General features: G+C 42.4%; 1 protein-coding gene across 4 annotated transcripts in view; it reads left to right on the top strand.

The window, feature by feature from the left end:
- Positions 1–13,807, top strand: part of ripor2 (RHO family interacting cell polarization regulator 2) — a 67,752-nt gene extending 53,945 nt beyond the window's left edge. For 3 of the 4 annotated variants that reach the window (XM_058618786.1, XM_058618785.1, XM_058618787.1), the window contains exons 7-23: positions 1,645–1,794; positions 2,807–2,870; positions 3,075–3,118; positions 3,281–3,406; positions 3,928–4,076; positions 4,905–5,034; positions 5,402–5,545; positions 6,525–7,271; positions 7,364–7,551; positions 7,999–8,161; positions 8,354–8,486; positions 9,019–9,180; positions 9,290–9,463; positions 9,913–10,115; positions 10,204–10,287; positions 10,856–10,946; positions 11,760–13,807. In XM_058618786.1, the coding sequence (XP_058474769.1) occupies positions 1,645–1,794; positions 2,807–2,870; positions 3,075–3,118; positions 3,281–3,406; positions 3,928–4,076; positions 4,905–5,034; positions 5,402–5,545; positions 6,525–7,271; positions 7,364–7,551; positions 7,999–8,161; positions 8,354–8,486; positions 9,019–9,180; positions 9,290–9,463; positions 9,913–10,115; positions 10,204–10,287; positions 10,856–10,946; positions 11,760–11,860 (2,853 nt within the window). In that variant the 3' untranslated portion in view covers positions 11,861–13,807. The remainder of the gene's footprint in view (positions 1–1,644; positions 1,795–2,806; positions 2,871–3,074; positions 3,119–3,280; positions 3,407–3,927; positions 4,077–4,904; positions 5,035–5,401; positions 5,546–6,524; positions 7,272–7,363; positions 7,552–7,998; positions 8,162–8,353; positions 8,487–9,018; positions 9,181–9,289; positions 9,464–9,912; positions 10,116–10,203; positions 10,288–10,855; positions 10,947–11,759) is intronic. The other variant, XM_058618788.1, reaches the window with a different exon arrangement.
- Positions 13,808–13,883: the final 76 nt, after the last annotated feature.

The following is a 13,883-nucleotide window of genomic DNA, read 5'->3' as shown; positions in this document are numbered from 1 at the left end:
ATCAGCTGCAGGTTGTAAAGGAGTGACTTTTCTCCAAATTAGCAACATTATCAGTGCAAAAGTTCACTTGGATGAATATGTTTTTGTTTTATTAATATCAGCTTCATCAGTCATTTTGAAGTAGACGAATGTCTTTTTAAAGCCATCAAGTGTAAGGTCTCCACAGAGCCAGTTGTGGTTGAAGAGGGTTTTAAAGTTGGCTCGGCTCAGCTGCAGCAGCTCCGCCACATTCACTAAATACCAGAGACAGACGGGGCTGGGCCACTGTTGGGGGGTGGGGGGGTGAAGGGGGCTTAAGGGACTGGACTGAGGCTGGTCTCCCTCAACAGAAACATCCCACTGCAAACCACTTCCACTTCTCCCAGTAAACCCACCGCAGCGAGAGAGACAAAAAAAAATACATACTCTTCATACATTTAAGCATTCAAACATCCTGTCAGTGTTTGTTTTAGACACACATATTCACTCCGAAGCCGTTAAGACGACAGCAGCCCATTTTCTCCCACTTCTCCCTAATGAGTGCCATAAAGAGCGAGCGCATCAATATTTCAGCATTCTCATCAGGCGGCATGAAATATTTCCATTTTAATGAGGCTTAGCAGAGGTGTGTTATTATGCCCGCTGCCGCTGTCTGATCATATGTACAGTTAGGAAGCCCAAAAAATCTAAACCGGGACAGTAATAGATTTCCACTTTCTGGGAGGAAATCAGTTGTCTCAGCAATATTGAATTGTCGTCCGTCTGGCGCTTTCCATGTTTGATTGTCAAGTGTTCTGTGCCATTTAACAAGTAATGCATTCATGTTGGAACAGTTCTTATCCTTGCATTAGATTCATATCACACAGTAGTTTATATTTTGCCAGTGTCATGTAGGGATAACTTAAACAAATGTATATCACAAATCAAATCCCAAGTGAATTATTTACATCTGTTTGTCAATTGTTAATACCCGGATAATGCTCTCAAATGAAATTATTGTATGCCACTTGATTTATAGATGGCACTTTGACTTTGAACATTTCCCCGTAGAACTTTTTTTATAGCAAAAACCAAAAAGAGGCTCCTCTTACACCTGCCATTGAGCATTGTGTCCTCATGATTCCCGTCAGTTGTAACACTTGAGCCGCAGTGAGAAAGCAGAATATTGAGTGAGTCGCTCTTTCTCCCCGTAGGTTTGGGTTAGATCAGACTGGTGAATGAAGCAGAATGAAGTCGGCCAGACGTCTCAGAAAATGAGCTTTAAACGCCGTCTGTCGCTGTGTCTCTGCTTTGGGAGTGTCTGTCCCAGTGGAGTCGTAGACCGCGACGGCACACGTGCATTTGCCGCTGGAGGCTGCAGTTATGCTGATGCATACCAGCTGTGGCTGCTCACTGTCATTTCACTATAAGACTCTCTGTCTGTTATCTCTTTGTCTCACTGGCTGTCCATTATTCGGTGCAATTTCCTGTCTTTTCATCTTTGCACTTTGTCAGTCTCACTATACATTGGTATAAGTGACAGCAGCTGTGCGAGGCCGTCCTTCAATGAATTTTGGATTCATCCAGAATAATTTAGGTTTTAGGGAGGTTTGCTTTCTGCCCAGGGAAGTTTGCACATTTATGAATCCATGTCTGTGGCCTCTGTGTGTGTGTGTGCGCATTCAGGTGGACGAGCTGTACGAGGCCTTCTGCATCCAGAGCCGTCTGCGAGAAGGTGCCAGCCGCATGAAGCAGGCCTTCTCCTCCTCTCCCTCCACTAAAGGCACCAAGGAGAGCATCGCGGAGGTCAACCGTCGATACAAGGAATACACTGAGGTACTGGCAGAGGCAGGAGCTGCACGTATTTCTACAATATGTGTAGAAATAAGTGTAGAAAGTGTTTTCACCTCACTGCAGTTTCTAATGGTAGTTGAATATGGGGGATGTTATGTGACAGGTCAAGGCTTTGTCATTTTGTTTTGGTGACGTAAATGACGACATCAACAACAGAATCTGTGACACTGATGTGACATTTGTGACAAACGGTTGCCTTTTGTTGAGTAGTATGTCAATAACAGGAATTCCCGTCCACAACAGAAGGAAATGATCACGTATATATGCAAAAGAATGTATTCATTCGTCCATCTTCTACCACTTTATCCTCCACATGAGGGTCGTGGAGGGTGCTGTGCCAATCCCAGCTGACATAGGGCAATTTAGAGTGTCCAATTTACCTAATCCCCAAATCTGCATGTTTTTGGAGGAAACCGGAGAACCCAGAGAAAACCCACACACACACGGGGAGAACATGCAAACTCCATGCACACAAAAACATTGGCCTGCAAAATTAAAATAACAAAAAAAAATAGCAACAATAATACATTTAATTAATTCTGAATAACATACAGATATAACATAACATGAATTCCTTCCATCAATTAGTAAATACAAATATTTAGCAATTTAGATGCACAAATTTAATTACAAGACTTAACTTCATGTATAATAATTAGAAAAGATAATTCTTATCTGTGCCCCTTGTATCAAAGTCATCATTTGACAAAGAAAAAATTAAAGAAAGACCTCTAAATGTTCACATGTGAGTTAAAGCACAGATAATGTACTTAACCTGACTGATCTTTATAGAGTTGACACATAGAAAATGTCTTTTTATGTCTTTTAAATGGAATATTTGCTGATGTTTAACACACACACACCTGTCCTGAGGGCTTAGAGCAGACTTCTTGCCTCCTTTGTTTCCCGTTGACAGACTGTGTCAAAGTGTGAAGCGATAACTTGATTAATATTGTTGTTCATGTAATCACTCGTATCTTTCCATCTCTTCCAGAACATGAGCACATTTGAGAGCGAACTGGAAAACCTGCTCGGAGAGTTTCATATCAAAATGAAAGGTGCGATCAGAATACGTCAATCAAGGACACAACCTGTATTGATCATATGATATTATAGAAACTGTTTACAAGCATGTCTACATCATGCACTGACCAAACTAAGTTAATCAAATCACTAAAAAATAGAGGTCACTTGGCTCAGATGATGTATTGTATAATTATTTCTTCTCCTGTTAAATTAATCTTCCTTTCTCTCTCTTACAGGATTGGCAGGCTTTGCTAGACTCTGTCCTGGAGACCAGTATGAGGCAAGTGTTTTTGTGCTGCTTCTAATTTAATCTGGTACACGTGGAGTTGGTTTCCCATCAGTATGAAATGAAGTATAATAAGTTTAAAATAGTCCCCGTGTTGAGTAATGTAGCTGGTTTTTTTTACTTGTTTCTGACTTTTGTTTAATTCCCGTGCTGCAGATCTTCATGCGGTACGGTCGTCAGAGGTGGAAGCTGAAGGGCAGGATCGAAGTGAACTCCAGACAGAGTTGGGACGGAGACGAGATGGTCTTCATGCCTCTCATCACGGACCTTATCAACATCAAGGTAGAGTGGAAGCGGATCAAACAGATATGTTTATTATTTTTCCATCGTGATTGAAAGGACAGATTGATTGATAATGGAAATCATGCCATCTGCCGTCTTAATACACAATGTCAAGAACTCATACTTATTTTATATCTTTAGTTTAATATTTAATATTTAGTGAGGCTGGTCATCTCTGCAGCTCCCTGGTTTTCGGTTGCTTAGTTACGATGGGCATGACAGGAGTGCGACCTGAAAACACCTCTGGCTTCTTCCATTCATTTTTCATGTGTTATTAATGCTTTTTTAGATGTGATCAAACACTTCAGCTATCAGCTCTCGATGATGTTTCTTGTTACAGCGCATCTCGTCTGGTTGATCATCTGCAGTCGCGGGAGATGCTAGTTTTTAGGCAAAACACAAACTCACTAACAAAACCACTCTCTGAACTCTTGCCTTGTTTTCACATGAGGTTGAGAGATTGTTTTCCAGACACTTTGAGTAAAAAGACTTGTGTGTGTGTGTGTGTGTTGTCTCATCAGGTGACGGAGCTGAAGGGCCTGGCCACTCACATGCTGGTGGGCAGCGTGATCTGTGAGACCAAGGAGCTGTTTACTGCCATGCCTCAAGTGGTGGCTGTGGACGTCAATGACCTGGGGACAATTAAACTCAACCTGGAGGTCATGTGGTAGTAAGTAGACTTAAAAAATGTCTTGTTTTTTTTGTTTGTTTTATAATCATTCATATGTGGTTGATTACTTTTTGAATTCAAGAAGAAACAGTGGTGTAGCTTGTGCAGAATATTGTCACTCTTCTACTGAATGAACAAAAAAGTCTTGCTTTTTTGTGATAAAGACCAGTTCATTAGAAGTTCATTAGGGCATCTGGGTATCTCAAATAATGGCATATCATTTAAAAGCAACGTTAGTTGTCTGGAAAATGTTTTTTGGGAAGTTTTTATGTCTCGTTTGTAAAATATATTTCATTCATTTAAGAAATGAACCATATAAAACAAATCTTTAAAGTAACTACACCTGCATGTCTTTCACAATATGTCAATACATAAAGATAATGACAGATATAACACTGAGAATTTGCTGTTACTGGATTATTTTGTGACTGTATTAGTTCATTCATTTTCATTTTATTGTCACTCCCTTTTTCAGGTTTCAGTAACATTTCTTGACTGCACACATTTTATTTGCAGTTTATAGAAGGGATAAGTCATCAGTTGGGGATTGTATCACTGCTACGCTGCAGGGTGCAGAGAATCACAGTGTGTTGTTTTAGGGTTTAAGGGTTTATTTGTCTAAGAAAACTTACTGCTCAGCTGCAAATGTGTCTACATGACTTGTCGTTTCCTGCCATCTGGTGGAGGAACATGTTAATTTAATAATAATAATAATTAAAAAAAAAAGGAAATCCTGCCCTGTGACACCACATAAAAGACAAATCACTTATAGAGTAGTAAATCACAGTGCAATCACATTAAGTGTCTTGTTTTCTTCCCCCCATTCAGCCCCTTCGATGTGGAGGACCTGACCCTGTCGTCTGGAAACCTGAGCAAAGCCACAGCTCTCCAGAGACGAGTGTCAATCTACAGCCAGGGAACACCAGAGACCCCCACCTTCCAGGACACCTCCTTCTTTGTGAGCCCAGCACACACACCCTCTTTAGTGTCATTGGTTTTGGAAGGGACAGTCAATTTTTTCCGGGGTATTTTATTGTGAGGTCCTAAATAATGTCTGCTCCAGCGTATAAGTAGGTTTTGATTGTGGTTGAGTTTTTTCTGTTGATGCATCATGCTTATGTGAAACAATGCCAGCCCTACTCCTAACTAACCCTCACCCATTTCCCTGCTATTCCCCTCCACATGCATTTCCACGTCAAAACCCCCATTTCCCACACTCTGTCGCACTTAACACTGTCATCCACCCCTCCTGTGTCCCACTCACCTGCCCTCCCTCGTGTACCCAACACCCTGTCCCAATTGCCTGCGTGCATTGTGTAAAGAAGTGGCGGCCAAAACCCGTGGAGCGCCAGCGCCTCTCCTTCCTGCACATGCTGCGAGACACCCTGCTAGAGAAACTAAGGCGCAGTCGCTCGTTTGGTGACCTGGCCTCACTTCGGCCAAGGCCTAAGTCCAGTCTGGAGGTCTATGTGAGTGTGCTGTGGCCCCTTGACCCTTTGACCTACCCTGACCCTTGTGTGCCCGCTGACTCAGTGTCATGGTGGGGATGTACTCCACGGCTGGTGTGGATGCACCTGGTGTTGTCCAGTCCCCATGTGTGGGCTGCTGAATACCATGTGTGGGCTGCTGTTTGCATGTTTCTTTGCATGACACGCATGAAGCTGTTATGTGTTGCTGTTAACACTGACCTTTCTGTGATGCCTGCACAGCTTCGGCTCATGATTATAAAGAAAAGGGGAGTATGCTGAATCTTTGGCCAGAACTTTTTCTTGAACTTCTTCCTCTCTAACTCACTCAGTGGCAGTTCAACACTGGGGGGTGCTACAGTGCTGCCCCACCTGTCTTACATGAAGAACCACACAATATGGTGGACCTATGGACCTCCGTACTGGAAGTTTCCCTCTGACAGTCACAGAATCTCATTTCTGAGTTAATATCTTTCTGTTTTTGATTATTTCACTGCCAAAATGCACCATAAAGGAGGAGAAACTCAAAACCACTGAGACAATTTGCATTAAAAAAAACTACTATTAAATGTTTTACCTACAATTAATAATGACTGAAAAAAAATCTGCTGAGGTTTCATTGAGTCTTAGGTCATTTTCTGGTATGGAGGTACATAAGTGAGCCACATTGCTGCACATTTTTTAGACATTTTTAAGATACATTCTGTGTTATTATTAATATATTACTAAATTAACTGTAAGCTATTTTGATAATTGATTTATTGATTTGAGTGTTTTTTTGTTAAAATATTTTTTTGCTTCCCAAATATAATCATTAAATTTTCTGCATTTTATGGGCCAAATAACAGACTAATTGATTATGAAAATAATTGTCCGTTGCAGTGTTTTTTTAGTAAATACACTGGTGCTTTGGCGCATCCTGCTGGTGAAACATGGTTATATCACATCTTCTTCACATTTACACTCTTGTCTCTTTTTGCAGTCCACTTTACCAGATGATATCTTTGAAAATGGCAGCTGCGGCGTGGCTGAATGCAAGCGTCTCTCCTTCACCTTCTCCGACACCTCTGGCTCCATGTCCAGCCCCAGCCCCGCCCCAAGCTCCCACTCCCATGCCCAGTCCAACCCAGAGATCACCGTCACTCCTCCAGAGACAGAAACATCATCTGCACAAATCCTCCCAACCAGAGAGGACTCTATCGCAGAGGAGCATTTGGTGGAGGAAGAGGAGGAGGATGAGTATGACGAGGAGATGGGCAGTAGAGGAAGTAGGGGCACAAGCCCCAGCCTCGCCAGTGATGAAGCTGAGGTGGCTGAGGACTCGGAGTGGGAGCAAACGGAGTCTCAGAGAAATTCTGGCTCCAACTGTGGTTCTGCCGCTCCATCTTTGTGCTCTGAGAGTCACTTATCTACGGTGGCTCCAGAGGATGTTTTTCTGGACCACGCTGATGAACTGAAACCTGTGGAGCTGGACACAGAGGAGGCGGGCAGCCTGACCAAGCAGCTCGTGAAGAGACTGACATCTTCTGAAATAGTGTCACCCAGCGGGAGCTCCACTGAGGGTGGAGGGAGCCTGAGCTGGGCAGGAGAGGGGAGCAGAGCTTTTCTGGAAAGCAGCCTGGAGGAGGCCATTCACAGTCTGCTCATGAGGCTGGAGTCATTGACTCACCGCTGCCGAGAGCTGCAGGACCTGGAACAGGAAGTGATGCGTCTGGAGGACCTGTTAAAGGTAAATCAGCGAGTGAATGAAAAGATAGATAATCCAAAGGTACAAGTAAAGGATTGTTATAAACTACTCCCCCACCCTCTGTCCACCTTTAGTGTCGACTTCCAGGCCACAGAAGCAGATCTTCCAGCCTCAGTCTGACAGTGGAGAGTGCACTGGAGAGCTTCGACTTCCTCAACACGTCTGACTTCGATGACGAAGATACTGGAGACGATAACGCCGTCCTCGGCAGCATTCCACCACAGAGGTCTCCGCTTTTTGATGTAGACGGAGAGAGGATTGGGTGAGTGATACAAGCACATGTTGTCATTGTGTCATTGCCTTTTCATATGCAAATGAATGTAACGTGTAAGTTAAATATCTGGGCGTTGGAAGCTTTGATTGGGTTCATGGGTGTCTTGCTGATACATTGATACAAATACAAATTATTTTTTATTTCATCAGTTTTGTGCTTGATGAGATTCATTTATTTTAATTTTAGTGTCATTCCACTTAAGTTTAAGCAACATTTCTGTTTTAATTCACTCCTGATTGCACTGGTGGACAGCAACGTTGTGAAACACAGTCCGTTACTGACTTACTAAAAAATACCTACATCTTCTTTATTTAGTCGCATAGATGTAAGTTCACTGAACATCTTTCTGAAAACACTGTATAGTATAGTAGCACCTACTTTAAATACATTATAATGTATGGATCACAGTAGTGACTGATGGTATTCACCTCTTAGGGTCCAGCATCCAGAAGCTAGAGGACACCTGAGCGAAGCCCTGACAGAAGACACCGGTGTAGGCAACAGCGTGGCTGGAAGCCCCCTGCCACTAACAACTGGAAACGAGAACCTGGACGTGGCCATCGTCATCCACCTGCAGTACTGTAATCACCTCATACAGGTAAAGCTCCTTGTGACATTGATTTTAAACGTAGAATAATCAAAGTAGTCTCTGCCTGCTGCTATTGCTATAATTGTTTTAAATTAGATTTTAATGTCAATGTGTATTCCTAGTAACATTACGGTTAAATAAAGACATGCATCTTTCAATCAATCGATCTTTTTTGGGTTTTTTTGTTTGTTTTATTGACAGCTGTTGACGAACGGGCCAAGTGTGTGGCAGCGTTGCAGTGTGCTCCTCAAACTCTCCACACAGACTCAGCTGTTAGAGGAGTTAGCAGAGATCAGTGTGGACAGACTGGGAACTATCACATCTGCTACTGATGGTAGGTACAGACCATAGACCACACATTAGATGGATTTAGTCTTCTGGTTTCCTCCCTGAAGGCAACGTGGAAGTAACAACATATTGAGTATTGACCAGGGCCGACAGAGAAGAGCTAACTTTCTACTTTATGTATAAATAAATTATTTATACATAAAGTAGAAAGTTAGCTCTTCTCTGATGTTATAAATAACATCAGTAACCATTATCCTGAGGAATGAATGGCCTCACTATCAATATCAAATGATGCTGATTTTGAATATGAGCGAAAGACGGATGATAAAGCACGGCACAATTTAGTTGACACCAGTGTGATTGACAGCTGGTATCATTCAAAAGGTGCCTGGTCGCATCTGTAAGCGTTTGTTTGCTTCACATCTAAAAGGCATCGTAACGGGAGTTCATAATGCTCCGGGTGATGTCATCGTGCACTTTAGAGCAGCGAGCACATGAATAAAACATACCGTACACAGGAGACGATGGTTTGTGTGTTTTGAAATGTCTGACCTTGCGTTCCGTCTTCCTCCTCTCAGTTCTCCCGGGCCTCGCCGAGCGCCCACAGCTGATGACTCTGTGGTCAGAGTGCAGCGGGTCTGCAGGACTTTTCCACACCACACTGGACAGAGTGTTCAAACACATGCATCGGCGCTACACGGCAGTGCTGCAGGAGAGGCAGCCACACAGCGCTGACACAGGTTGACTCATCTCTCTCGTTTGCTTATTTTAAAAAAAATGTTCCCGGAGGGAGGTTAGACCACTGCAGCTGCTGAGAAAAGATACAAACATTGTCCTTCTTCTCTGCAGTGATTGGTGTTGTAGTGGGTGAGATGGTCGACAGGAGCGACCTGGTGATGTCACACAGTCCCCCCGCCTCGGCACTGTCCCAGGATGTCCTCACTGTGTTTCAGTTCCACAGCTATATCATACAACATGAGGTTCAGGACATGGAGACACACCTGCTGCACCTGGCCAGAGAGGGTAATCAAAAATTCCCCGTCTGTCCTGTTGTACATGACCACTAGACTTTATATAAAAATAGGCATACCTTTTTGGTAGGATGGATGTAGTAGTTAGCCAGCAGGGGGCGACTGCTGGCTGCAAAAAAGAACTTGGTTTGAATGGAAGTCTATGGGGAAAATTATCCTTCTCATCACTTGATTTATAACGTCAGTAAACATAGACTTTAATGGACTCATTCGCTAGTTTCAGGTCTTCTTTAACAGCATATGGTGTCAATTTATGTAAACTATGTTTCCATTTAGAGGAAAATGGATGATAAAATACTGCACATATGATTGACAGCTGGTGTTGTCCAAGAGGTGCCATCTTCAACTCGAGGATTATGTCAAATGTATTTACAGTCTATGATGAATACACTCTGCTTCCCAAAGTTTAGGTTTTCATGTGTGACTGTTTCTGACTTCCAGAGGTGTTTGCAGAGACTCTGCAGAGTGGGGATTGTTCTCGGTGTTTAGTGGAAATGGAGGTGGTGCCTTTGTCATCACTGTGGCCTAAAAACAGCACTCTCAGGGCGCTGGCCTCCCTGCTCACTGCAGCCAACCCTCAGGTCAACAAGGCCGCGGCCGATTACCTCTCTTCGGGAGCATCACGCAGCCACTTCAGGAGCAGGGTGAGTAGTGCTAAAGAGAGGCGGTGAGCGTGCCATTCATACCTTTTGACAGATGTTGTGCGTCATGTGGGATTGTTTGTGTGTACAGGCTGTGGAGTGCTACACACAGGCACTATCAGAGGCTGGAGGTCTGAGCCAGAGGGCAGCGTGTTCAGCTCTCAGCTGTCTGCAGGTCAGTGGCTTCGAGTGTGTGTGTGTGTGTGTGTGTGTATCCGTCACTGAAGACACTTCAAGAAGGAACCAGAGAGACAGGTTTGTCTGTGGACAGATTTTGGGATAAAGATAGCATCAGATACAGTCGATGAGGCTGTGCTCTGACTCATCAGGTCTGAGTATGATGGATTTGGACAGCTGTTGATGATCCCATTGGTGGACTGGATTCAGTTTAGGTCTTGGTTTGTATTCTTTGTTGCTACGATGCTACTTAGGTGACAGTTTAAGTAGCATCATCGCTTCAAATCCAGTTTTAGAGTTCTTTAATTTATTTTTATTTTAGCTCAGCATATCGTCTTTTTAGAGTATTACTTCATCACACATTTGTCCATCGCTATCACCAAGCCATCACTTGGGGATTATGAAAGAATATATAGTAACTATTACTTCCCTGTTATTCCCTTTTATTTACTGCAGTGTCACGCTACTGTGCTGCTACACACGTGTAATAAAACATGAGGAGAACATCTTGATCCCGACGATCATCATATGTTCCCACTTCACTGACCTTTTCTTTCTGTCTACAGGCTGTGGAGAGCATCAGGGCGGTGGTGGCGCTGTGTGATGCGGCTGATGAGGAGCTTCGCCATGTCGCCATAGAAACGCTGCTCACATTTGGTGAGTGACAAAATTGGTGAAAATCAAATGTTGCTCAGCGTGGTCTCATCGGTGGTATATCTAAATTACACAGTGGGCAGTGATGCCACGTCGTACCTTCAGTAAAAAAATAAAACAGATGTACACGAGTGTAGCTTGCTATTGGAGACCTGAAACTAGAGATTGAGACATTAACTCCTCAGGACAATATTTACTGATGTTATGTATTCAATGAGAAATAGGCTCATTCGTGAATAGACTTTCTTTTATAAAGGACTTGTTTTTACAACCGGCACACCACATCCATTTTGTGCATAGTCTATTAATGCAAGACAACTTAAATGATGTTCTTGTACACACAGTTTCTTCAGATTTCTGTTTTCTCAAAGCAAAAATATACTGTATGTAAACCTTAAATGTTTCAAAATGGCAAACCCAAATGTAAACATGGGAGGGGTGTGGTTGCCAGATTCTCAGAAAATACAGAAATAAAAGCTGCATTTCATGCACAAACACACCATCATACATAACCGTCTTATTATTATTATTTATTTATTAATATTGAACCTATTTGTTAAATTTTTAAAAGTCAGCAACAGGCGGAGATTGAAAGTGAAATTGTGTCTGCTTGAGAGAGGATTATCATGGGAGGAGATGACAATAACAGACCATAATAACATTATATTTGTTAAATATCCACCCACATGTTTCCTCAATCTCTGGTGACACATCATGGTCACTTGGATGTATCCAGTACATAAACACTACTACTACTCAGATTTATAGAATCGTTTGTGATTCCCTGTTGATGGATGAGGCTTGTGTTTGTTAAAGGTGAGGAGGGCCGACTGGCGTACGAGCAGCTGGACAGAGTACCGGGGGAGATGGTCCGTCTGGGCACGCGGCGAGGAAACGCCGTCACCACGGCCTTCTGAGCTTTCTGTGTCGCAGAGAAGATAATGTACTACACCTGAGCCTGTGACCTCTGAGGACAACACTGCCGCACTGCACGTCTCACAGGGCTCTTGGTTACTGATCACTTTACTGATCTGCTCATTGGAACAGACCTAAAATATCTCAACCCTCCACTGCCTCCTGTAAAGGAACTAACCGCAAACAAACTGTCTTAACCACCGAAACACAACCTGTACCCCCTCCTGTATGCACACTCACACACAGACGCACCTTGGTCCACTTTCACACACACCCACCCACCCTTCCTCCCCCTGCTTTCTGAGCCACACACTGGTCACACTGAGTTTTAACTTTGACTGGACACGAAGCCACTTAAAGCTGCAAAAGACTGGAGAACAGGCGACGCATCCTCACCCTTCACACAAACTCTCACTTCACCGATGACCTTCCATGTGCGTCCTCACTGTGTGCTAATTATGTTTAAGTTGGTGGTGTTGGTGTTGGGAAATGTTTTTGGCGCTTTCATAAGATTTGCACTCGTGTAAAAACAAATGCATGTAAATAGGGCATATTTTACACAGCCGGTGTTGTATGTACGGTTTTACTCAAAATGTATTTTTAAGTTTTGATTTCAGGTACGTTCCATTTTGAGTTTCAGGGATTCTTGTATGGTTGAAAGTGTGCTGTGTGGCTGTGGAGTTTGGCTTGTGGTAACGTGGTGAAAGAGCACTTTGCAGTTTTGAACAGAGTTACGTAGACCTCAGTTGTGTTATCAGCAGAAAAGGAGTCAAAAGCAGCTCAGAGGGTGAATTTTGAGCTCTGAGCGCTCTCATATTTGCAGCTGAACAAGTGCAATTTTTTTCTGTACATAGCTGACATGAGAAGACAAGTCAGCCTTTTGACCATTTGAGCCTTGATGTAGTCGAGCAGGCTGGTTCCACATTACTCTATTTTGTAAATGTAATTTTCCTACCAGGTAAGGAGCCAGTCGAGGGCAATAAATTCAGTTTAAGAGCATGTGACTGTACAGAGAGACGCGGCCTCTTGGACAGAGTTGGCTGTAGGTTGTAGCCTTAGTCGTGGCTATCTGCACATGTATTCAGTATGTGAGTAGGAATTCCACTTTTTCTGTGAGAAAGTGCAGAATGAAGTGTTGTGTTTGGTACGTCGTGGGTCGTCTTTGTTTCCCCTGCCTCCTAACTGGAAATGTGGGAACTCTTGACGTGACTCAAACTTTTGTCATTGTAACTGTACTACTGAGTCCAGTGAGGCGGTAAAAACCCACATTTGCGCTCACCTATTTATTATTTACTCCTTGTGATTCTAATATGCTTTTCTGTTCTCGAACAGTTGACATTGTTTTGTAAATATGTTTGACGTTTGTCCAGGATTTGAAATAGTTACGTTTAAAAAAAGGCCTCCGTGTCATTACCATGCAACTGATCTCATGCTTAACTTAAATTTGAATATTATTTTGAAACAAATTGTATTATATTAATAATTATTATTTTTGAGAAGATTTAGATTTGCTCATAATCTAATAGTGTTATACATTTATTTTCCAATGAAAGGTCCCAAAAGCAATGGGACAAAATATTTAGGAAGGTTTTCTTAATTAGATTAAATGTAACCAAAGGAAGAATTGATTTTAAAATTGTCATAAATAATTCATCTCGGAGAATGTATTTTCAATACAACACTGCCATTTTGGCGAGAATGCTGAGACATAAATCTTAAGAAGCACAAGAATCCACAAATCCAGCTACATTTGGCTCTAATTGCACAGCTCTAAAGCCATATTAATTAAAAACAAGTGGTAATATTTCTATGAAATGTATTTTTTTCTTTTGTATTATCTGTAAATGTGTGAAGTTGTTACTAAAAGCTGATTTTGTTTTTCTATACATTTTACAAAATGCAGTCCATGTTTTGAGTACAGTTGCAGTATTTTGGTCTCGTATCAAATTCACCCATTTTTTTTTTTTTTTATTCTTACAAAATGCAGTTGACCAGTGTTATAGGTTGATGTTTCGATTCCTAATA

The sequence above is a fragment of the Solea solea genome, chromosome 20 (assembly GCF_958295425.1).
Source record: "Solea solea chromosome 20, fSolSol10.1, whole genome shotgun sequence".
NCBI classification, from domain to species: domain Eukaryota; kingdom Metazoa; phylum Chordata; class Actinopteri; order Pleuronectiformes; family Soleidae; genus Solea; species Solea solea.
This window is presented reverse-complemented; position numbering and strand designations above follow the sequence as displayed.